Genomic DNA, 25,539 nt, shown 5'->3' with positions numbered 1-25,539 from the left:
TCAGGAGGCCAACATGCTGCTGTGTTGGCTGTGTTAAGCTCACAGGGAGCTCCCTCATGGCAGCAGTGCCCTGGATGGACACAGGTTTCGGGTGAAGCTGATGTGATTTCCAAGCTCTCCAACCCTTGGTCAAGTGGAAAAGCCACCAGACTCCAACTGGAGACAGACTTCAGACAGCAGCTGAGTCCTTCCTCATTAATCAAACACACTCAGTAGTTGCATTAACCCCGAATCATCCTTGCTTGCTTATCAAGAGACTGATTTCAATCAACTGGGAGTCACAGGGTGATGACAACACGGCTACTGAACACGGCAAAAAGCTGCAGTCTGCTACGTGACTGACACATCCCTTTGCACTGAAAACCAGCAGCTGGATAGAAATAGAAACAAATGAGGGCATGCTTACATGTCGGCCTCTTGGGTGGGGAGGCAGTGGTACTCTTCGCCCCAGCAGCTGCAGTCACAGGGGAGGAGGCCGTTGTCCGAGGAGCAGCAGTGGTGCTCCTGGCAGCAGCACGAGGAGCAGCGGATGATGGAGGCTTTGAGAGTGAGGTCCTCTTATCCGGGCTCTTTGCATCTGTGACCTGGAAATGGACAGGTTCTGTTACAGCCAGCAGCCCTCTGACAGCCTCTTCAAAGTGTCTGCCAACAGAAGGCATGAACTAAACGGGTTTATTTTTCTCATGTAGAAGGTATTCTTAAGTCTAGAAGGTAAATCCTTGAACACCAGTAAGACACAGATAGGACCCTGTTCAAACATGTACTGAGCAGAGAAAAGAAGAGGCGAAAAGTTCCACTTGTCAAGTTTGATGAGAGCAGAAAATTCAGTAGATCTAAAAATCACCTAAATATCAACAGGATTTCAGGCAAAAGCTGCTTCCATTCCTACATGGTTTGAATGTGAAGGGCTGGGGAGGGATCCCCCACATTTCCATGCCTGTATGCTCCAGGTCTGCAGCATGCAGAAAGGCCACATAAATCAGTGTAGGGAAGATCCAAGGGACATTCCCTGATGCTAACACTGTGCGTGGGTGCCTTACATGAGCTTCCAGATGGAACACTTTAAGAACTGTGCACAGATGATCTCTTAGAGGAGAATTACAAACCTACAATGTTTGCTAAGCCCATAAATGTACCAGTTGTCTTTACACAGTTTAATAATGGCTATAGAAGCGTAGAAGGACACAGGCTGGAAGGGACCTTAAAGATCATCCAGTCTCCAGCCCTTCATACAAAAACAATCAGTGGGAGATACTGAAATGGTCAAACTGTTTTTCCCCCTTCGATATTAATACTGAAGCGCTCCATTCAGCTTTCCCATGCTTCTGCCTGGATTTAACAGTTATCTTGGGTTTGCAGTGTATCTCTATCTCAAAATGATAAGTAATAGAGAAACAGAGAAATATATTGCGTGCTTTGTGACAGTTCACAAGGAAAATCATGGGAATGCAGTCAAGTTTCATGTTCACCTTTGTGAGAACTAAAGGCCTGAGACCTGATGCTCTATGTGGGTTATTGGAAGCTGATGCCAGTAATTGTAGAGGCACAGGATGGGCTGAGTTGGAAGGGACCTTAAAGATCACAGAACCACAGGATGGTTGAGTTAGGCTGGAAGGGTCCTTTAAGATCACAGAGCCAAAGAATCCCAGGATGGCTGGGTTGGAAGGGACCTTAAAGACCATAGAGACACAGGTTGGGTTGGAAAGATCCTTAAAGATCACAGAACCACAGAATGGTTGGGTTGGAAGGGTCTTTATAGATCATAGAGCCACAGGATGGGTTGCATTGGAAGGGACCTTAAAGACCACAGAGCCATAGGATGGTTGGGTTAAGTTGGAAGGGGTCTTTAAGACCAAAGAGCCAAAGAATCCCAGAATGGTTGGGTTGGAAGGATCCTGTTCCAGCCCCACTGTCTGCCCTGGGCTGGCTGCCCCACAGCTCAGGTTGCCCAGGATCCCCCCCACAGCATTGGGCACTTTCAGGGATGGGCACCCACAGGTCTGGGCAGTGCCAGTTTCTCACTGCCCAACAACTGCACGCCTTCTAACACAGTAAAGCACATTTGCTGCCTTATCCTTCCACCATCGGCACTAGTTTTGACTTCTGGGCAGAACTGTGGGCACGTGAAGCTCTCAGAGCTCCCCACAACAGCACGTCAGTACTCACCTTTGGCTTAATCTCTTTTGCAGTGAGGGTGGAGGGCCGCGTGGCGCTGCTGGTTGGGCGCTTGGGAGTGGTGGAGGCAGGAGGGCCCGCCGTGGGGCTGCTGGGCTTTTTGTGGGGGCCAGGAGCGGCAGAGCTCGGCCGCTTGGGGCTGGTGGCGGCCGCAGGCCTGGCTTTCGTTGCCGTGGGCTTTACTGATGATGTGGATGCTGCAGGCTTTAATGGGTTTTCAAAAAGCAAAATCCGGGATCGAAAGAAAACAAAAGAAAAACACAACAAAAATAAAGAGCGCACGGTAAACTGAAACATCAAGCTGCAAGAACGTAAGAAAATGGCGATTAAAATGAAAGAAAAAGAATTAGCTTTCTATTTTCTGAGCCTAACGGAGATGGCAACGAAGCAGCAGCATCTGAAGCAACAGAAGGAAGCGCTGCTAAAACTGGGATTGGTGATGGCTGCTCCTGGCATCCAGTGCTGCGTGCAGGAAGCAGGATGCTGCTCCAAATTACGTGCATACGGCTGATGGCAAATGCAGAGCTGAGCCCATCAGCTCCAGCAGCCCCATGCTATCTGCAGCAGTGTGGGCTGTGCCAAGGGCTGCAGGCGGCTGGAGGCAGAGCTCTGCCATGCTTCAAAGCAGCTCGAAGGCCAGGGAGCACAGGGCCCTGAGCAGGACCTCCCCATGCTAACTGTAATGAAATTACACCATAAATATAATGTCAACCAGGAGAGCATCGGAGCAGCACGGCTGCTACCAAATACCTCCACCACTTCTGAGTCGCAGGTGCCAACCAGAGAAACCTCTGAAATTAAAGCTCACCCCAAATCATTACACCCTTTTTCAGCCAACTTTGCTACAGGGTTTGCAACTGCAGAGCTGAGGGCGTTTGCTTCAATAAAACGGTTCCCCAATGGCGGCTCAGAAAACAGAACTCGTGGCTGTGGCTTAAGAAGCAGCAAGGCCAGCAAAGGGGCAGTGTGGAAGCAAAGAGGGTGGAGGTGAAGGAGCCCTACCTTCGTCTTCTTCTCGGGGCTCGGGGGCAGCTCCTTGTTGGGGGGTGCTGTGATGTCGTTCCCCGTCACGGCGTCGGCTGCTTTGGGTTCCTCTGGTTTTGCTGGCAGAAAAGAAGAATGGAGATGTCAGTTTGAGCCTTTTTTGATGGTTCGGTCTGCTGGGTGGTTTGTTTGAAGCCTTTTTCCCTACTATTCAATACCGTAAGAAGAGAAGACAGAATTGGAACGGTTATGGCTTGGCTATTTTTGGGAATATTTCCCCCAAACCAGAACACCCAGAGGAAGAACATCCTCCCTGTTACAGGATGAGGCCAACACACTCGTCCAGACGCCATCAGCACCCAATTGCTCGGCTCATGAAGGAAATCCAGCTGCCCAAGGCAACCTCTGCGTTAAGTAAAACCAGCAAACCTCCCCATCCTCCAATGCTATCACATTTTGGGACGAAGCTCTGCCATCTCCCAGCACAGAGCACTGAGCCTCATGTTGCTCATCCCTCCATCACCTGCAGCTCAGACAGAGCCCATCAGTGCTGGACGCCGCTTCCTACAACAAGGCCAGGGATTGTCTGCAGCCAATGGACAGCAGCACAACAACCCCAACAGTGGGACGTTGTTTTCTGCGCCTCTGGAAAATTGATGATTCTCTTCCTGTTTTCTTGCTCAGAGATGGCTCCGCGGTGCCATGAAGCCCTGCTTTGCAGCTGATCTATGCTGGCTCTTTTCTACTTCTTCTCCCTCACCAAATTTCAATAACCCTCACATCTCCCTTGCCCATTTTACCCACGGTAACACCAGGAGGAGTGACTGCTGTTGGTCAGTGTGCTGTGGAAGCACAGCCCTGTGCCCACAGAGCTCCCACTGCAGAGCTGTGTTTGGAAGCTGCCCCTGTGCCATCAGTCACCACTGAGAACGACCCTCCAGCCCTGCACTGTTATTACTGCTGTGCACTCAGTGGTGCACAAAACCTCTCCCCTGATGGCAAACCTGGAGCCACCCAACAGAAGCTGCTCATCTGCTTGGGACCTGAAGTATTGAAGCAAGCTTTGCTTGCTTTTTGCATCACAGCAAACTGTTCCATGTTACCTCACCAGCTACAGAGCACAGGACAGGTCACCCGTGAGCAGCCCCAGCAAACACCCCAAGCAACTGGGCAAGCACAGAGCTCCCACACAACCAATAGAGCACAGATCTTTAATGGAGGACAGCAGCACCACCAACGGATGGAGCTACACACGGAGTGACAGCCCAAGTTATGGACCCACACCTGGGAACAGCACTGAGGATGGGGGAAGGAACCCAGATGGTTGAGGGCTCTGCTCGTTACAGCCCCAATAAGGGGGTCCCACCCAATAAGGGTCCCACCCGCACACAGCCTTGTGGATGGCAGAGGAACCATCCTGTGCTGCCTCCATGTAATTACCAGCCCAACACGCTCACCAGCCCGCCCGCTGCCACCCACCCTTTAATGAGGAGGGTGCTCTCTGCCATCCGGAGCACTGACCTGCCTGGGAATTTGTGCTCACTGCGGGGAATATTGGGAAGAGCTGCCAAACCTTAATCAGATGCGTTCATTAGTCTGCAAGAGTTACTGAGGAGCCCTTCAGCTCCCCCTGCATGGCAGCAAACCTCAGGAGTACTCCAAGGACATGGGCTCCGAGCAGCCACAGCACACGGGACCTCCTTGGAGCGCTGGTGGACACAGGTTGCCCAAGGAGGCTGTGGATGCCCCATCCCTGTACCCCCAAGATTCCCACACCATGGGGCTGCTCCTCCAATATTTGACTTACATACAAAGGGATGGATTTTTTTTGCCCACTTGGTTCTCTTCTCCTGCCAGAATTCTTACATTTCATCCACACCGCCCTGTTCTCATGGAACTCATGCAGAACAAAGGCCCTGGCTGGCTATTTCCCAAGCACCACGCAGCAACTCATGCAAGAGAAGTACTCCCAAAAATTCATTCTCCAAGTCAAAAGGAACAGAGGAAGACCCCTTATGTTCATCTTTGAGGGCCACAAGCAAGTATTTCTATTTCCTGCTACCATGGTGAGCAAAAGCTCCAAAGTGAAAGGGAAGGTGAGAGCAGTGACCACATAACCATGCACTGAGAAGGTCAGCTCTGCCAGGGCTTGCTTTCCTTTCTTCCCTGTTTGTTGGTTAGTCAGAATCACAGCATGGCCGGGTTGGAAGGGACCTCCAAGACCATCCAGCTCCAACTCCTGCCATGGGCTGCCAGCCCCTAACCCAGACACAGCTCAGGTGCCCAGGGCTCCATCCAGGGATGGAGCAAGAAGAAGCAAAGAGCCTTTCAGTGGGGACCACAGCCTACAGCAACCCCCTCCTGTCCCACCCGCCCCACTTTATGGGGTCTGCACCCCGTCCTTGGCCTGGGCCAGCTCCAGGATGGATTTGCAGCCACATCCCCACGCAGCTCAGCCCCAATCCCCAGCGAGGGATATCAGCGGGCTAAGCTGAGCTAAACATCATTCACTGCAACAGCCCTGGAATTCTCATACGGATTAGAGTCATCAACAGCAAATCCATTAAGAGAAATAGATTAAGCAATAAGGCAGTGGCCATCTTTACTCTCTCTCTTCAATGTAAACAACCTCAGAAACAAAACCAGTCCTCGCTTGACGCGGGTTTTGCCCAAAATATCACAGAGGCACGAGCTTCCCTCCTCACCCATCCTACTCACAACTCGTCATTTAAGCAGTAACAACTCATCGTTTAAGCAGAAATGCAACTCAAAATACAGCCCTCTGCTTCCTCCCTCCCCAGAGGAGGCCAACCAAAGCATCTCCATGTAGAAGAGCATCTCCCACTTGACACCCATGCAGAAGAGCGGAGCATTTCTTCTCCAAAGGGTGACTGGGTGCTGGCAGAGCTGCCCAGGGTTGGGGTCACCATCCAGGGGTGCTCCAGGAACGTGGGGATGTGGCAGTGGGAGACGTGGGCAGTGGGTTGGGGGTGGGCGGGTTGGATTGGAAACCTCAGAGGGCTCTTCTGACCATAATAATGATTCTATAATTTACTGTGGCACCTGACATCAATGTTATGATTGGTGCTGTGATGAGAACCGAAGGAGCACAGTTGATGTCCTCTTTGCCAGCCTGGCCCAGCCCAGGCTGATCTGTTACTACTTTTACATGGGAAAGGAAGCCCTACATCACAACTCGCTCTTCTGCAAACCAGCTACCGGCCATACCTACCTGCATGGCACAGCCAGCAGCCAGGTTTAGTTAGAGTGACCGATATGTGTGGGTGACCCCAAAAGTAATGCCTTTTATTTATTTCCATGGAAACTACAACAGATACAAAGAGCACAATGACTCTATTGGATAGAGCAAATTCTCAGCTCCTGCACTGCCCTGTGCTGCTCTGTGCTCCCCCCACTTTAAGGCACTTCCAAAGCTGAGCCTGAGCCTCCATGGCAATGGTTTTAAGGAACTCATCTGAGCACTGGAACCAACGCAACACCTTGGATCATTGAATCACAGAATGACCCAGGTTGGAAGGGACCCCAAGGATCACGAAGCTCCAACCCCCCACCACAGGCAGGGCCACCAACCTCCCCATTTCAGAGCAGCCCAGGCTGCCCAGGGCCCCATCCAACCTGGCCTTCAACACCTCCAGGGATGGACGGGGCATCCACAGCCTCTGGGCAGCTGTTCCAGCACCTCCCCACTCTCACAGTACACAACTTCCCCCTGACATCCACCCTCCATCTGCCCTCCTTCAGCTTAAATCCATTCCCCCTTGTCTTGCTATTCTGCTCATCTTGGACCTGTTTGAGTTGGAAGAGGCCCTTAAAGACCATCTGGTCCCACTCCCTGCAGTGCACAGGGACACCCACCGCTCCATCAGTGCTCAGAGCCCATCTCCTGACCATGGGTATCTGCAGGGATGGGGCCCCACTATCTCTCACTGCAACCTGTGCAGCACCTCACCGCTCTCACTGTAAGCTATTTTCTTATCAAACCTTTCTTATCAGTCTCCCACATTCTCTTCCAGCTCAGCCCCTGACAGACATCAACACTGTTCTGTGCTTAAGGCTGAATGCCAAACCGGACTTTACAGGACCCTGTATCAGGCTCTGTTCATCACCTGTCTCTTGACTTTCCCTTCCACCCTACAGTCCTTCTCTTCCCCTCTCTCTCATTCAATGCATGATTTCATCTAGCAAAGAACTCTGTCAGCAAAGCAGCCACCAACCACCAACATCCCCTGAGCAAACATCATTACTTGGCTGCAAGGCAGTGGGGCTGACAATTCCTAATCCCATAATTAACTTTAATCTGTTTAAATGTGGGGTGATGGCAACCAGAGTCTCACCCAGTAGGGACGGACGGCTCAGATGGTCCTCAGAGCACAAGAACAGCATCCTGCTGCTCATGGGCTGATGGAGGAATGAGGCTCATGAAGCCAGGACGAGTTCACTGATGCACACACATCGAGCTGAGCACTGGGAGCGACAGTCAGGGCTGAGCCTGGTGCAGCAGCGCCTGGGATTGTGGATATTTCAGAGCAAAAAGTCTCTGAAATTGGAGGAAATTCAAAGAAAGCAGGAAAAAAGCAGTGGGGAACGGCATCGCTTTTGTATGGGGTACCATCGGAGCTGATATTTTTGGTATGTGCAAGAAATCACACACTGGCTGCTTCTGCAGCACACGCACATGAATCAGATCTATTGTTCAGCACAGGAAACAATGCAGCCTCATGCTGTGGCTGGGGTCTGTGGCCAATACTGATGTGATAAGGGAGGAGAGCACAGAGTGCAGGTCAGCTCTACCAGCCCAACCTGCAGCCACTGATGCACTCTGTGCCAGCGGAGGGGGAGCAAAAGCTCAGCAGAGTTTGGAGCATCTCATACACACCCAAGGAATTTTGCTCTGTTTTCTTTTGCATTCCAACAATTCTTTCTAAACTGTAGATATACAAAGCAAAAAAAGCCAGTCTACTGCTTCTATTGCTACATTTTCATAGAGTCATTAAGAATCACAGGATCACAGCACGGCCTGGGTTGCAAAGGCCCATAATGCCCATCCCATTCCAACCCCCTGCTGTGTGCAGGGTCAGCAACCAGCAGCCCAGGCTGCACAGAGCCACATCCAGCCTGGCCTTGAATGCCTGCAGGGATGGGGCATCCACAGCCTCCTTGGGCAACCTGTTCCAGTGCACAGAGTCATTAAGGCTGGAAAAGCTCATGAAGTTCATCAAACCCAACCACATTTTCTTCCAGCAGAGAATAAATCCAGAGCGGGTTTCTTAGCAAGGTGCTGCACAAAGCAAACCTGACCTGTCCGATCCTTCACTGCTGCTCTTTGGGCAGGGAATAAGGCAGTTACTCTCAATGCCTTGCCCAGGAGAGCCCAGCCAGCTCTGCCAGCACCAGCTCACACTCAGACCTGCACCGTGAGGACCATACATCAGCTTTTAAAACACAAACCACAATAGGAAAGAACTTCCAAGTGGGATGCTTACATCTTGGTGATATGAAGAGGTCATCTATCAAAGGCAAGCCGAGCAGAAGGCCCTGAACGGCCCCATCTTTCATTGACCTTTACATTGCTGAAGCTCAGCCCCCTGGGGGAAAACACGTCAATCCACTCAAAAGCATTTCTTCTGTCTCTCTGCCTAAAACATCCTGTTCATCTGTTCTGAAATGGCCCTATGGGACAGCCAGCCCAGCCACAGCACACACCCGTGTGTCCAAAGCAGGACCAGAGGACCTCCGGAGGTCCCTTCCATCCCAAATGGCTCTATGATACCTCACCAACAACATGGACTGTCACTGCCAACAACCCTCAGCATCAGCAGACCCCAACAGCACAGAATTCCCTGAAGTGCAGCATTTTTCCTGCTCCCCACTTTACCCCAACATCACTGGTACTCGTGGCTGAGCTGCCAAGCACAGATCCTCTTATGCCCCAAACCAGCCCCTCTGCCAGCGGTGGGACCTGCTGTGAGTCTGTGGCACCTCCATTAACCCCTTAAGGATGGATGTCTGCACCCACAACATCCAGAAGTGATGCTGCTTCATCACACAGCTCCCAGGACGACTTGAAATCTGCACGCCAAGCAGACCATAAGGAGTAGGGTAACCCATAAGGAGTAGGGTAACACTGAGAGATGGGGAGTGGTGGTGGTGTGTCAGAGCCAGGAGGTTCGTGCTGTCAGAGCTGTGCTATGTGGGGTCTGCAGTGAGCCCTGGGAACTGAAACACCTCGAGGAAATCACAGAATCAGAATCATAGAATGGCTGGGTTGGATGGGACCTCAATGATCATCCAGTTCCAACCGCTGGGTGCAGGTTACCAAATCCGGCATCGGATCAGGAAATGAGAGACGAGTGAAGGAATACAACTGTGCTGAATGTGGTTACTGAGAGCTGGAATGAAGACCAGAGCAACCCGAGGGCTGCCACGCTCCTGGGGTGACTAACCAGCCATTGGGTGTCAGCAGCACGCCATGAGCCATGGCCAAACCCACGGCACAGCACCTGCCCTGCTCTGCGTGCCATGGGGCAGGGGCAGCCCAGGACCACCCCCAAAAAGCATGCCAGAGCCCACTGACCTGGGCTGCCAGTCCCTGAGTGCTGTCACCCTCCCCTCTCACAGCAGGCATCGTAACCTCAAGTTTCTGTGATTCCTGCTCCGAAGGCTGAACCAGCACAAGGAGCTTCTGTTCATCACCTCAGACAAACAGCACAGGGTGCTGAAGGCTGAGCGGAACAGGGCACTGCTCAGACAGCTGGGGAGAAGCTGACAGGTTTTAAGTCCCACAGTGCTGTGCCAGACCCTCAGCCATGTGCACACTGAAGTCTATGTGGGCTTCCAGCAAGCAGTTCACACTGCCACTAAAGCAATGAGTTGTTTCCATTTTCCTCCACCCAAACATCCACCTTTGTCACCAGCACCAGCCTCCAACCAGTGCCACAATCGGCCCCCTCCCTCCGCTCCACCCCCCACTCCCGACAGAGGCCGTCAGAGGGGCCCAACCGAATCACAGTCAACAGGATCCCTAAAAGGCACTGCGAGTCTTCCAGAGCAGCCCAGGCTGGCCAGGGCCCGCATCCAACCTAGCCTTCAACACCTCCAGGGATGGACGGGGCATCCACAGCCTCTCTGGGCAGCTGTTCCAGCACCTCCCCACTCTCACAGTACACAACTTCCCCCTGACATCCACCCTCAATCCACCCTCCTTCAGCTCCAATCCATCTCCCCTTGTCCTGCTCTTATCTGCTCTTTCACAGAGTTGACTCCCCTCCTGTTTGCATCCTCCCCAGGGAGGTAAAAATTAGCAACATACCATCACGTGGCGAATCCTGCTTGGGAGACAGAGCGCTCCGTGCATCGCTGACCTCAATTTCTTTCCTTTCCAGCAGAGCAGCTTTGCTGGATTCCATCTCGGTGCTTTTGCTTTTCGGAGGCTCAGTGCCGGCAGCTCCCCCGATGGCATCTCTCTTCTCCCCCTTCCCCTCCTCCCTCCCTCTGTCGAGGCAGCCCATCTCAGGGATTTGCTCCAGCTTGCTCTGATAGGCACCGGGGCTGCTCAGCTCCTTCCTGCCCACCCCACCACGCTCCTCTTTCTTCTTGGCCGCTGGCTCCTCAGCCGCGCACTCCGGGTGCTCCGGTATCACCAAACTGGGCAGCTCCGTGCCCAACCTGACGCCGGCCGCTTGCTCTTCTGCCACCGTCATTGACCTCTTGATGGCAGCGCTCGGCTTCCTGGCCGTGGGGCTGGAGCACTGGCTCAGGCTGCTGCTGGGGGACAGCAGCCCGGTGGCCACATCTTCGCGGAGCACCGGCTCCGGGTACTTATCGGCCAGGTTAAGGGTTAGGGGCACAGACAAGTGCGAGCACTCGGACATGGCACGCCTCATTGCCTTCCTCTGCTGGGCAGCCCTGTTCAGAAAACCATCATCCGCGAAGCTCAGCTTGTCCTCCATCTCCTCCTCCATCTCGGCGGCGTTACTGAAGTGACTTTTGGCATCATCTTGAGCCAGCTCGACGGTGGTGGTTGGGGGCTCCATCTTCACGGTGGTTGAAGACGAAGAGAATCCACTCTGCACATAGTTGTCATTAACCACCCCGACCACACAATAGCTGGGGGCTCCATCTTTTTTCACGGCTGCTTCATTACAGCCCGACTCGTTAGGAAGGACAGGGTGGAAATTGGGGTTCCAGACGCTGATCTCCTGCTCCTTGCTGCGCTTGCTGGGATCGCTCTCAGGCACAGACAGCGGGCTGGGCTCTGCCTGGCTCCGGCTCTCCACCCCGGCCCTCCCGGCTGCCTTCTCCTGGTCGGTGATGGCCGTGGTTTTGCCCAGCCCAGATTTCTCAGCCCCCGTTGGCCCCACATGGAAATCGGTTGTTTTGGGGTTCACAAAGCTCCCCTCGGCCGCTGGGAACGTGTCGGCAATCAAAGCCCAGCTCTCAAGGTGACCCGCAGCCGCCGGGTACGCTTTGCCTGGCACCTCGATTTCTCTTTTGTCTTTCTGAGCTATTTTTAGCTCTTTGTCTAATTTGCCTTCAAAGAAGCACAGCTTATCCTCATCCGTGAAACCCGCGTTCTTCACCAGCCCGTCCTTCATCGGTCCCCCGGAGTTCACATTCAAACCAATCTCATTCAGCTTCCCCTCCGTCCTCTGCCATTCGAATTCCGTTCTCCCGAAGTCTTTCGGGCTCTCCATGCAGCGGAAGGCTTCCGAGAAGCTCTCGGTCTTGCCCTTGCACAGCTGGCTGTACTCGGACAGGGCTGCGGGCTGTTGGTTGGAGAGAGACATCTCCGGAGCTCGGCGTCTCCCGGCGCTGTGCGGCTCAGCCCGGCTGTGATGCTGCGCGTGCCCCCAACTCACGGCAGCTCCCTCCCGTCCCCCCGCCCCTCTCCCACCCCTTCCTGCCCACCGCAGCCACTCTCTGAACCGCTGCCTGTTGGAGGGGGGGTGTGGGGGGGTCCGCCCCTGTGCTCCTTGTTGGCTCTGCAATTTGCACAGCGGCGGTGGGGGTCGGGATGGGCGCTGATGGGGAGATGATTCTGTAAGACCAGCACTTCTGGCAGCCGCATGCAGCTGGAAATGGTGCCTCCTCCTTTCCCTCCAACACTCTGTGTTACAATCAGTGCCTTTACATTCATTAATTCCCACCGACCAGCTGCTCTCGGGGATACCAATGAATGAAGGTCAGCGTTTGCCTCCCCTGGAACGAAACCTAAACCCACACAGGAGCCCACCCCCAGCACAGTGTGGAGCAGTGGCTGCCAGCAGAGGGGCTTTGTTTGCAGCCAACATTACCGTGCGCTTCTGGAGTCAGTGACCACTGTGCTGCAGGGAGGGCTGTGGGGTTCACCCAGCACAAAGGGCACCGCTCCTATGGCAAGCGGGCCGAGCCGGGCAGGACCACATCCCGGACAGCAGAGGGTTTGTGGCTTTCAGTAGCACAAGCCTGACTTCTTATTTCCCACATTTAAATAAAAAGAAAACACAACACACTGGATGGGGTTTTGGAGCTGCCTGTCTTCTACCGCCTTGAATGCACACAGCACACAGCCCAGCTCCATGCACAGCCCCGCACCCACCCACCCTCCATGCCCTCAATGCTGTCCACTCTTACACGATGGACCCCTCCGAGCCATCAGCACCTGGACCAGCACCAGCACCCCCCTATGGGCAGCTCCCCCGAGTCTGAGTGAGCGCAGCGTATTTGTGCAGCCTGTGCTACGCCCCCTGAATTGAACCTGCTGGGAAGCGCTGCCATCCACACAGCCAGCCCCGGCTTTAAGTCGCTGCTATATTTAAAAGCAGTGACTAAGGAGCTGTAAGTTAGATACATCTTCCACGGCAGCCTCTCATTAAGCAGAACGCTGCCGCCCACCAGCTGCATCGCTCAAAGGGCCTCCACGGCTTCTATTTTAAAATAAACCATTCCTGGGTATCCTCCAGTGGAAATGGCAGCCTGGCTCCAGGCTTGCCTTTGCTCTCTTAACTGAGGTGGGATTCATGTTTGCCAGCACTTCCTCGCTCGGAGCACAGCCCCGAAAATGGAGGAGCCCTGAAGCCATCTGGTCCCATCTAAGTGCTGCTACTCCTTTGGGTGCCCCCACCACCTCCGTCTCACCCGCAGCACTCAGCAAGAACCAGTTGGCCAACATGCACAGCACGGGGCCAGCAGCCCCATTGCAGAGCTTCGGTCCCCATTCTTCCTAAAAAGTCTTGCAAAGCTTTCATTTATTTAATCACTATAGCAGACACAGTGTTAGGCAATGGAAGATAAGCAGGAAAGGATGGGTGGACGACCGCTACGGGGGTCACGGTGCAGCCGCGCTCCATGTCTGGGAGCAGTGATGGCAGCGCCCGCCCCACATCCCAGCCCTGGCAGATGGATGAGCGCAGTGTTTCTATTTTCGCTCCACTCCTGAAGCTATCACTGATCCCTCCTAATGCCTTTGCTGCATTTTTCTTCTTTTTTTTAATCTAACACAACCATTTCTGTGCAGTCCTTTGCGCCGGTTTCTAAGGCAACATCGCTTTCCAGGATGAGCTCCTCCTTGCCAGCGTCTCCAACAACATCATCTCTAATTAAGCATCATTACCAATAACAGCTGCTGATGAGGCTGACCAGCCCCATCCCTCACACAGCACTGCTGGGCACACTTGCAGGGCCGTGAGCTCACACGCCTGCTGGGACTCCCACCCCATCACCATGCAGACAGGACCTGCAGTGTGTCACGGCGCTCACACACCTTATTTATCCCCAATCTGAGGGGTATCTCTGAGAGATATAAAGGTGAAGCAGAATCCAGCCATCATAGCTTTGAACCACGAGGCACGGAGCCACGCTCAGCACAGGCTGACTGCTTAGAGGACAGGATATCTGCAGCCCAAATCCCACCTAGAACAGAACAGGGCAGTGAGGCTGGGAGTGCGCTTCAAAGATCATAGAATGGCCTGGGTAGAAAAGGACCGCAATGATCACCTAGTTTCAACCCCCCGAGGTCATCCATGCAACTGCAGTTTACTTTGGAGCCTGCATACAGAACCATCACATGGTTTGGGTTGGAAGGGACCCTTAAAGGCCATCTAGTCCCACACCATGCAAAGCACAGGAACATCTACAGCTCCATCAGTGCTCGGAGCCCATCCATCCCCTGACCATGGGTGTCTGCAGGGATACATTCTTATAGGAACACCTTTGGAGCTATGAACCAAGAAACACCACACAGAGGGGCCTCTGGATACCTAGCAGCCTTCTACACTGCCCTCCACAGTCGCCTCTTAATTAACACTGGAGCTGATACCCCCATGAAGCAGACCTGAATATACACCGCTGCTTCTTGGAGGAAAAGCAGATAAGAGCAAAGTTCTCTTGTTGCTTCAAAACACACTTAGGAGGAGACACACACATAAACACACAGGAGACACACACATAAACACATAAACACACAGGAGAACTGGCTGGTGCCGTTGTCTGGCTTCCACATCCTACATCTATCTGGGATAATCAACACATCACAAAACACAGCTCACAGACCCACTGGAAACTTCAATGGCCCCATTGGTGAGTACAACCCATGGCTTCATTAATGCAGTGATGTTATTCTGATCATTGGGAAAGCATCGTTATAGAGCAGCTCTGTTGTTAAGGAACACAGTCCCAAGCACAGCGGTGGCAGATTAGCACAGTCCACTCCTCATTAGGACAAACCCAATTACAGCATGGGGTCCCACAGGAGAACTGCAGCCGCTGCAGGGATGAGGGGTGGCTGTGGAAGCACTGAACTCCGACCATCATCTCAGCTGCCCCCAACATCCAAGGGCACAAAACAGTTCTGCAGAAGAATCTGGGGCAGCAACAAAATCAAGAAGCTGAAACAAATGCAGAAGATGCACAAAAGACCAAATTCAAATGGCATGAGCAGAGCTACGTCCTGATGTTCCCTCACTTTAAATCGCTGTCAGAATTAGAAAATAACAATAATTAAAAAATCACAGAAGTTTGCAGTTTATCCAAGACACAGAACTTCGTCAGCAAGAAATCTGCAGCATCACTGTTGCCATGGCTCCCCAGGGAGCCATATCACCAAGCCCAGACCTATTTTAGCAGTTCATGCAGGAGCTGATGCCTTTCGGAGCGCTGTCCTGTTATTCTAGAACACAGTGTAGGACTTCAGCCTGGCTGAAGAGATTTCAGTTACCAAACCTCAGCAGATATCCACGTTATTCTGACCACGCGACACTGATTGCCCCCTGGGGCAACAAAGCAGCTCCTGTGCGCAGATGTTCCAACTCTGGGTATGTTATTCTATTAGATGTGGACAAGTGTAAGCTTCACAGTCCCACCGAACACACACAAAGTGCTGGCCACGGTCTGCTGAGTGTCATCTTAACAGGAGAATGAAGCAGCAGGTAGAAGGCAAGTACTACCAAAGCACAACCCATGGTCCCAGCATCAACCACTGCACATGGCCCCACTGCTGAGTACAACCCCAACCTCACCAGCAAGTACAACCCACTGCCCCATCGTCAAGCATAACTCATGGCCCTGTTGGCAACTATAATCCCTGACCCCACCAACAACCACAACCCATGGCCCCATCATCAGCCACAGCTCATGGCCCCACTGGTGAGTACAATCCCTGACCGAACCAGGAAGTAAAACCCTTGGCCCCATCAGCAAGTACAGCCCAACCAACCTCACAAACATTTGGACATCCGTACCATTTCTTGGCTCTCTTCAGCTCCTTCTCTGTCCAGCACAGAAGCCCATATATTCATGGTCTTGAAACTCAACACTTTCCCTCCCCTGATTTCTGTTCCTGATTTGCATTCCATGCACTCACTCACCCCCTGGTGCAGCCTAAAGCAATCCACACCCCTTGTCCTCCACACGGGGACTCAGCTCAGGCATTGCTGCCGTGTTGCTACTCACTGAGCAGCAGCAGAAGGGATGGAAGAGCCCCAGCTGCACCACCTGCATTTACCTGCTGTGCTCCTCTGGTGTTTTTTCCCCACATGGGTCTCCTACCAGGATACTGCCCCCTTAAATACAGCAATTAGCAAGGAAAATAACAACTTCCAGCAGATGATGGAAAGGTTATATATACACACACACGTATCTCCATAAAAAGGATGACGCTGTCTTTAGCTTTCTCATTTTGTAGCATCATGCACCAAAGAACATTACTTCTGCAGGCACAAGTTCATGCAGAGAACACCACTTCCACCAAAATAGAACTACTTTGGGTTATGCAACGCTCATTAAAATTACAGAACCTCTCCACAACCTGACCAGCATGTTAAGGCGCACTCGAGCTCGACGGCTGTTAAGTTAGTGACTGCATCATGCAAACTGGCAGCGAGGAACTCCGCAGGAGCAGACCCAGCTTCCACGCCTGACGACAAGGCAGAAGGAGTGGGGATGAGGCGCCCGACCTCTGCCATCCCCAGACACCAATTTCTCCCAAGGAAGGCTCGGGCTGAGCAGAAAACGGAGGGCATCATTTGACACACCATCTGTACCGTGACTACAGACTCCATTCTGAAGTTCCCAGGAACTTCCTTTCGCTCTATGAAATTAATGCCATCTGTTCCTTGGTCAGCAGCCAGGCAAACAGCACCAACCCCTCCAGTCCATCCTGAGCGCAGAGTCCCAAAGCCCATCAGCACGGGGTTCTGCTGTTCTGCTCTGCTCCGGCACAGTGGTTGCTCTGGCAGGAGGTGTGCTTTGTGCAAAGATGCTCAAGGTGCCTTAAGGCAAAGCCACAGACCAGCTGCAGGAGGGGAGCAGATGGCTGTGCTTGGCCCGGAGCGGCATTAAAACCAAACCCCATAACGTGACAGCGATAGGGAACGTTCCCTGCCATGGGAATATGCAGCTCCTGCCCTTTGGTGGTACCGACGCTGCACAGTGACAGCGATAGTTCACTGCAGCATCCCACACAGATGCCACTTTCGGTCTCCAATGAGAAGCTAATGGAACTTAACACCGAGAAGTGCAAGAGTGCTTCAAAATTGGGAGTGCTGCAAAATTTATACGGAAAATCAACTCAGAACGAATTAAAAAATCATCAAGTTCTGGAACTCAGACCAAACGGTGCATCTTTTAAGGTTTGGGAATTAGCACTGTGCGCCAGGCAAGCAGAACCAGCAGCCTTTTAGGATCAGCCAACACACCGCTCATGCCCCGCTCGCTGGTGCCACCGAGGATTAACGGTTACGTGGTCATGCCGCCGAGCAGCGATGCTCGCACGCAAGCTCCGGGTTTTGCTGCCAGCCCATCACACGCACACACCTTTGCCTTGCCTGGGCCGGCTCACGGCGCTGCCTCTCAGCTGCCTCTGTTTCTCCCCATCCGGAGCAGCGGGCCGGGCCGGCAGCGCGGGCAGCCCTCTGGCCTTGGTGGGTCTCATGTAGCCCTTCAGTTGCTCCGCACCTTTCGCTCGCTCTTTCTTTGCCTCTGGGGCAGCTTTCAGGTCAGGTTCTTCCTTTTCCTTAACTGGGACAGCCTTCAGGTGGGATCCCCCAGCATCGCCTTCTGCGGATCGGCGCTGAACCTCACTGCCATCCTCAGGGGGGGTGAGGGATGCTGGGGCAGCAGTCAGATCCACTCCAGCTGCCTCCACTCCACCTCCTGACCCATATGGGTGCTGAGTGCTCTCCATGGCTGCACCCACGCCGCTCCCCTCGCTGTCCTTCCCCATCAGCTCTTCCACTGCAGCCCGCGATGCTCCGCTCCCCACTGCCACAGCATCCTCCCCCACAGATGGGACCCCTCCAGCTCCCTCCACCCCTCGGGTACCACCAGGTGCCAGGCAGTGCTGTGCATCCACCTCCTCCTGGGGAAGGGCAGAGGCAGTGCTGGCACCGCTTTGTTTTTCTTCAGTCCCTTTATCATCCGCCTTTGCCTCAGGAGAAAGGAGAGCTTCATTTTTTCTTGTCTGAACGTCTTGCTGAGCTGAACGACCAGAAGACAGCGGTCCGTCTGCCTCCAGCCTGCACTGGGCCACAGTCTCTCTGGCTCCATCTTCCCCTTTCTTTGGCTCCTCTTTCCCAGGCAATTTGTGCTCCACACCAACAGGTTTCTCGGGCTGTGTTTGGCTGCACACCTCCTTCCCATAGCTGGATCCGGGCTCCGTGCTGCTCTTCTCCACTGCCACCCCAGCTGAAGGCAGCCCCTCATGTGCCCCCCAGGCCAAGGACTCCACGTGGTTTCCCTGATTATCCCAAAGCACTTGAGGGCCGATGGGGAAACTAATATTTCTGTTCTCATCCACAAAACCCATTTCTTCCATCCCAAACTCCATCTCAGGCCCCACGGGTGGCTGCTCAGGGCCAGCCTTGGACTTTTTACCTCCTCCCTCGCTACCTCTCTTTCTAGATCTCCCAGTAATGGTGGCTGAGCTGTGATCTGCAGGATGCTCTGCACCAGGAAGGCTGACTGCTCTGCTGCCAGGGGGGGGACACATCTCTGCTCCTGTGCTGGGCTCCAGGAGGAGCTCTGGGCCAACCTCTGCCCTTTGGCATCTCTCTTTACCCCTTGTGCTCAGCTTTTCTGGCTCCAGAGGTACAGCAGCAGCTTGTGCTTTAGTAGCACCACTTGGGTCACCTAGCAGACTTACTGAAGCACTGGCGTTGTTCTCTTTAGACTGAATTTGTTGAGCATTTCCCACCTCCCCACCCACAGCAGGGATAATACCCAGATCCAGTGCTACAGGCTGCCCATGGCTGCCTTCAGCCTCTTTGCCTTTCGTCCCTCTGCCTTTTTCCTCAGGTCTGTCTGCCTCCATCTCCCTGGTGGGACCACGTGCCATCACTGTGTCTGCCCTGTGCTCTGCCGTATGAACATCTGTCTCCTTATCCTCAGCTGTGGGCCACGTTTCATTAACATTGCCTATTTCTGGCTCTGTTTTATGGCTTGGATGGACTGGCTGATGAGAGGAACTTCTACCCTCTCCTTTAGGCTTTTCCAGCACCTCCTTTGTTACAGCTGTCACGTTCTCCAGCAAACCCCCTCTTTCAAAACCAGGCGCCTTCTCAGAACCCACTTCCTTCATTTCCCCACCACCCCTTTCTTTGCTTGGAAGAGCTCCCAGCCCGGTGTCCAGGACAGCTGTCAGCCCAGAAGGGCCCTTCTCACTCCTTTTCCTTTTCCCATCACTACACCTTTTCCTACGTTTGTCTGCATCGGAACCCATCCCATCTGATCTACCTGGAGAAGCATCTCCAGCCTCTCTGCCTTCACCCTCAACATTGACCTCCTTTGTTTTGTTGATGGTGTCAGCCACGGCGAGATGCTTTGTATCAGCTCTCCTACCCGCTGGAAGGAACTGCTGGCCCAAAGCCCCCAGCTCAGCCATCTCACATTTCCCAGCATTTTCTCTGGGCTCCTCTGTTACTCCCTCAAAGAGCCTTTGTGCTGCAGTTGCACCCGACGTGCTCTCCTGGAAGCACACAGCAGTGACATGGCCCCTCTCATCGCTGACCTCCTGAGCCGTGCCAGCTCTGTCAGGAGAGCTACTAAGGCCCATCTCAGTCTCCACAAAAGGCTGCTGGAAAAAGCTTTTTTCACCTTTTTTACTCCTCCCATCACTACCTCTCTTTTTGGGCTTGTCTGCTGACGTGTGTCCCCTGGCAGCATAACCACCCTCCCCACCTTTATCAGGGAAAGGCCTTTCCCTTGTCACGTCCCCCGTCCTCACTCCATCAGAGCCCGCATCCTCCTGACCCTGCTCAGAGAAACCTCTCACTCTTTTGCCTTTCCCTTCACTGCGCTTTTTTTTAGGTCTGTCCATCCCGTGTGCATCATTGAGGTCTCTTCCAGTCTGCTGCTCCTCTGCAATAAACCCATTCCCTTTCTTTCTGCCAGGGGAATACGCTGCTGTACCTCTGTGTGCTGCCTCAGCATGAGCAGCTCTGCCTTCCATTAGAGCTGGCTGCTCAGCAGAACCATCAGCCTTCCTGTTCTGCAGAGCAATGCCTTGCTCGGGGTTCTGAGCCATTAATGGCGTAACGGACACTTTGCTGGCATCTGTTGGGGTCTTCAATACTCCCTCAGAAGTACTTAAGCCAACGGCCTCACGCTCACTGGGGGATGCCAGCTTGGCTCCATCTGCTGCACTTGGCTTGTTGGAAACCAGGGTGGACGGGGCTGGAGGTGCTTGGAAGGATCCATTGCTCAGCTCTTTGTTTTGCCCACCACTCTCCTGTGCTGCTTCTCCCAGTGACCCACTGGAAGCCTGAAGCTCGCAGCTGGTATCACTGGGTGCTTTGTGCTTGGGAGGTACACCCTTAGCACGCTTACCTTTATCAGAAGGAAGAATTTGGGAAGGAGTTTCTACCTTGCTTATATCGATGGCTGCTGAAGGAGATGCCTTCGGGTCAGCCCACGCTGGCTCCCTATCCTCCCTCTTCCCATTTCTATCAGGAAATCTTCCCACAGACATGGCTGGCACCTCTGCTGCTATGGGCTCCCCCACCCCACTCTCTCCTCTCTGCTCTGAGGGCACCTTCCCTTTCCCTTCGCACTGCACCATCGAGCTGTCACCTCTCATTTCCTCTGCTCTCATGATGTCTCTATTTTTCTCATCCAGCCCTGATTTGAGCGGCGCGCTGCTCTCGGTGCCCTGCCGGCCCAGTGCTGGCATTACATGGCTGTTTGGGTCATACGGGCTGTGACTCCCAGTTATTACTGCAGCATCCTTTGGCACATCTGAAGCTCTGTTTCCCGAGGCAGACAACAGCTCCGCAGGCACGCTGGGCCCAGCAGCTGCTTTTTGCAACTCAACAGCCAACGGAGAACTCTTAGGAGCTCTGCAGGCTGCTGTGTTTTCATCCCAGAACTCCACGGCTCTTGGCAGGTGGTTTCTCCTTTGTTTCGGTTTCTTTTTCTTTTTCTTGCCCACAGCCAGAGCACCTTCCATATCCCAGCTCTCCCGCGGCACATCTCTGCTGCTCCGGGTGAGCTCTGGGGGAGGCTCTGCTGCCCTCCTGGGTGCAGCTGTGCCGTGCGGGGCAGCTCCAGCAGCGCACGGCAGCTCTGCAGCACAGCACTGCTCTGCTCCACGCTCAGAGCTCTTCTGCTGTGGGGGACCTACGGGGCGCTCCTCTGCTCCATCTGCAGTGGGCAGCAGGGCAGGCTGTGCTCGGCCAGCCCCGCGTCCACTCGGTTTGTTAGCTTGCCTCATTTGTGCAGGAGGCGGACCTGGAATACAGGAAGCCTGCTCAAACATCAAAGCGACCATTGGCTGCAATCAAATACAGAGGTACAGTTGCAAACGTGACTCCAGCTCTCCAGCAGGAGGTCTAAGTCTTCGGTGGGGCTGGGAAAGGCATTTACACACCAAACAATTTAAACTGCTACTGATAAACACGTCGATGCTATTTAAAAATGCATAACTCCCAGTATGTGCTCTGACCCCACTGAAGAGCATTAGTTCTTGTATGGACACCTTATCTCCTGTCAGAACCGCATTAAGGACCTACGATGTCTCAGCACAAGATCACAGATTGACTTTTTATCTCTCTAATGGGCAGCCTTCCATAATGTAAAAATAGAGCTTTGGTGGGAAGAGGAGCTGGGGGGGGAGGGGAGCAAGGAGCTACGGCCCCAGCACCCACAGTGCAAGCAGAAGTCATCTGCTGTGCTCAGCTATAAGCAGCACCGGGTTTCCTTAGCTACAGCCACTGATTCCAAGGGAGCATCAATCATCTGTCAGTGAGCCCTGGGCCACGGATCAGCCTCCAGCCACACAAGCAAGCAGTGATGGCTCACCAGAGGGGCTGCGTTAGCGGAGCAGGGCAAAAATCACCTTCTCCTTTGGTTAATTACAAAATCCAACTTGGAAGGAGGCCTTCACTGGGAGTACTGCAATAAGAATTAATGGTTCTTTTTAATGCTCCCCTCCAAAAAACCACCCTAAGAAAAACTGGTGGTAATGGTAAAAAGGATGGTGAGTTCCTGCATTCTACAAGAGATACAAGCCAGCATCAGTGATCGATTAATAGCAGCAGCCACACGTGGGCTTCTGGTGCCGTGAACAAGGAGGGGAAAAGAGATGGAGTGCAGCAAACAGGGGCAGAGTGCAAACAGAACCTCTGAGGGATGCCAAGAACCGCACAGCTCATTGGTGCAAAACCCTTCTTGCTTGCTCAGGTGGCAGTGCAGCCAGTGGGAAAGGTGAGCGGCTCCCAGAGGACATTTCCTCCCTAAAAGCAAAGTGCTGTTTGTGTTCTACCTGCAGGCTCTTGCAGGGCTGCTCCTTGCGGGGGCTCTGTGTGCTGGATGTGGTTCTGCTCAGTCTCCTCCTTCTGTTGCTCCATTGCAGGGACATCCACAGCAGCAACACAGCGCTCTGAAAGGAGCTCTTTGTTTGCTAGCTCTGTGTCTTCTTTTGTTTCTAGCGGGACTGAAATGGAAAAGAGAAATTGAAATACAAAAATGGGCAACCAGAATATTTCAGCCTTCATGAATATGGAAACCATCAGCTCAAAAAAAGCTGCTGGGAAGGGTTGGGCTCTACTTCCTTTTAGCAGGGATGAAGATGAAAAGGTCTGGTAGTTGCCCAGGTATCAGAACCGCATTAAGGACCTACGATGTCTCAGCACAAGATCACAGATCGACTTTTTATCTCTCTAATGGGCAGATCGATGTCCCACGATCCCACGTTAAGAAGCAGTTTTATATCTTGGCTGACATGTTGAGGTTTGGGTAAAGTGTGGAGCAAAAACTGCTGTGGGGTCACAGGCTCAGGGTGAGGTGAGGGTGGTCATCAGACAATAAGAACAGAAAGATTTAAAAAATCAACTGAATTTTGACTACGTGTCCTCTCCACTGTAAAACAGGTGGAGAATAAGATCCATTACCAGCATGGTATCCCCATCCAATGTCACCATCCAGCATTCATTACACCAAGCTGAGCACTGTTGTTGAAATAATGGAAGGAAGGGATGCCATTCAGAGGGACCTCAACAGAGTCAAAAGGTGGGGCCATGTGAAGCCAATGAGGTTCAGCACAGCAAAGTGCAATGCCAGGCACGTGGGCTGGGGGAATCTCAGCCATGAATACAGACAGGGAGGAGCAGCCCTTGAGAGCAGCCCAGCTGAGAAGGACCTGGGGGTCCTGGTAGGTGAAAAACTGACCATGAGCCAGCAGTGTGTGCTTGGAGCTCAGACAGCAAATGGGACCCTGGGCTCCATCAGCAGAGGGGTGGCCAGCAGGGACAGGGAAAGGATCGTCCCTTTCTGCTCTGCCCTTGGGAGGCCCCATCTGCAGTGCTGCATCCAGAGCTGGGGCCCCCAATACAGGAAAGACAGGGAGCTGTTGGAGAGGGTCCAGAGGAGGCCACAAAGATGCTCAGAGGCCGCAGCACCTCCACGACAAAGACAGGCTGAGGGAGCTGGGCTTGTTCAGCATGGAGAAGAGAAGGGAAGGCTGCGGGGTGAGCTCAGTGCAGCCTGCCAGGACCTGAAGGAGCCTCCAAACAGGAGGGGAGTCAGCTCTGTGAAAGGGCAGATAAGAGCAGGACAAGGGGAAATGGATTGTATTGAAGGAGGGCAGATGGAGGGTGGATGTCAGGGGGAAGTTGTGTACTGTGAGAGTGGGGAGGTGCTGGAACAGCTGCCCAGAGGCTGTGGATGCCCCGTCCATCCCTGGAGGTGTTGAAGGCCAGGTTGGATGGGGCCCTGGGCAGCCTGGGCTGCTCTGAAATGGGGAGGTTGGTGGCCCTGCCTGTGGTGGGGGGTTGGAGCTCCATGATCCTTGGGGTCCCTTCCAACCCAAACCATTCTGTGATTCATAGGGAATAGTGGGGTGGGTTCGGATTGGATTTGGGGATCTCAAAGTTTTTTTCCAGTGTTTCAGTGGCTCCGTGGCCCATTTGTAACGCACTCCCTATACGACGTTCACAACCTCGTAGGTAAATCTTTTGTTGCTTTGTCCTTTGTGAGAATAAGAAAAAACATCCGAGAAAGAACTCGGGCGCCTTCAGCTGAGAGCAAAGCACCTCAGTGCTTCCACTGCTGGTCTGAGCTCCTCACCTGCGGGCTCTGGGAGATGGTTGGTTGGTGCTGGAAGGTGCTCAGCGTGGTGGCTGGCAGATGATGCGCTGTCCTTTGCTTTCTCTAATGAAACATCAACATAACCCTCGGGGGCTTTCGCTTCTTGTTCCATACTTGCAGTTGTTTCTAAAAATGGAACACGGAGAATAAAAAACGGCATTAATTTGGATCAGATTAAGCAGGATAAAATCACCTCCTCAACTAACCCCCATCTTCTGAGGGAAACTAGAGGGGTTCCTTGCTCTCACAACAGCGATAACCTGCTTTGGGATCGCCCCCAACCAGCTCTCCCCTCCGGAAAGTTCAAATATCCTGCTAAAGCAGATCTGTATCACAGAATCATGGGATCGTTTGAGTTGGAAGGGATCTCTAAAGGCCATCTGGTCCCACTCCCTGCAGTGCACAGGGACACCCACAGCTCCATCAGTGCTCAGAGCCCAGCCCCTGACCGTGGGTGCCTGCAGGGATGGGGCAGCACCGCCTCTCACTCCAACCTCTGCAGCATCTCACTGCCTTGGTGTTTGAACGTCTTCCTTACATCCATCTAAATCTCCCCTCTTTCATTTCCCATCTGTGCCATCCCACAGACTCCATTATCCCACCAGGAGTGTGGCTGCCCCTTGGTGTACCACCTGCTGCATCATCTCAAGGCTGAAGGAAGCTTTGGGGCAGAGGAGCTCACCTGCAGGAGCTTCATGGGAGGGGGATTTGTCATGCTCAGCAGTGGGCTTGGATGTCACCAGCTCTTCCAGTGCAGAGACTCCGGTGTCAGCCGCACAGACAGACTTGACTTCTGGTGCAGAGACAAAACTTGAATCTGCAGGAGAAGGTTTGGCATCCGCTGCCAGATCAGTGCTGGAATCTGCAGCATGAAGATGGGCCACTTCTGCTGGAAAGGTAAACTCCGAATCTGCATCACGATGAGATTCAGAATCAGCTGTGGGGGCAAACGTCAGATCCGCAGCATGGTGAGGGTTTGTATCTGCTGCTGGGGCAAACTCCAAATCCACGGCGCAATGGGGCTGAGCATCCCCTGCTGGGCTCCAGGCAGCATCCAGCACTGGGGAAGATGCAGCAGCAGCAGCACTGGGAGGTTTGGCCTCTGCTGCAGGGACAAAGCCCACATCCGTGCCCTGGGGGGGCTCAGCTTCTGCTGGAGGTGCAGACTCAGCATCTGCAGCACGAGGAGGCTTCGTGTCCCCTGCAAGGACGGGCCCAGCTTGCTCTGCAGATGTGGACGTGGCATCCGAGGCAACAACGCTCTCAGCATCAGCTACAGAAACACAGATGGCAGAAGTGAACAAA

The 25,539-nt window shown here is 53.4% G+C and overlaps 1 protein-coding gene across 11 annotated transcripts in view; it reads right to left on the bottom strand.

Annotated features, from left to right (window-relative positions):
• The window catches only part of MAP4 (microtubule associated protein 4), a 90,491-nt gene that overhangs the window by 16,925 nt on the left and 48,027 nt on the right, over nucleotides 1-25,539 (bottom strand). For 9 of the 11 annotated variants that reach the window (XM_015852720.2, XM_015852727.2, XM_015852721.2 and 6 more), the window contains 7 exons: nucleotides 24,917-25,507; nucleotides 24,214-24,360; nucleotides 22,412-22,582; nucleotides 17,470-21,378; nucleotides 3,178-3,278; nucleotides 2,167-2,379; nucleotides 407-584 (listed from right to left, as the gene is read on the bottom strand). In XM_015852720.2, coding sequence (XP_015708206.1) covers nucleotides 407-584; nucleotides 2,167-2,379; nucleotides 3,178-3,278; nucleotides 17,470-21,378; nucleotides 22,412-22,582; nucleotides 24,214-24,360; nucleotides 24,917-25,507 — 5,310 coding nt within the window. The remainder of the gene's footprint in view (nucleotides 1-406; nucleotides 585-2,166; nucleotides 2,380-3,177; nucleotides 3,279-17,469; nucleotides 21,379-22,411; nucleotides 22,583-24,213; nucleotides 24,361-24,916; nucleotides 25,508-25,539) is intronic. The other 2 variants (XM_015852726.2, XM_015852728.2) reach the window with 2 other exon arrangements.

This window comes from Coturnix japonica, chromosome 2 (genome assembly GCF_001577835.2).
Source record: "Coturnix japonica isolate 7356 chromosome 2, Coturnix japonica 2.1, whole genome shotgun sequence".
In the NCBI taxonomy this organism is placed as follows: Eukaryota; Metazoa; Chordata; class Aves; order Galliformes; family Phasianidae; genus Coturnix; species Coturnix japonica.
The sequence above is the reverse complement of the archived record's forward strand: the minus strand, read 5'-3'. Positions and strand labels throughout refer to the sequence as shown.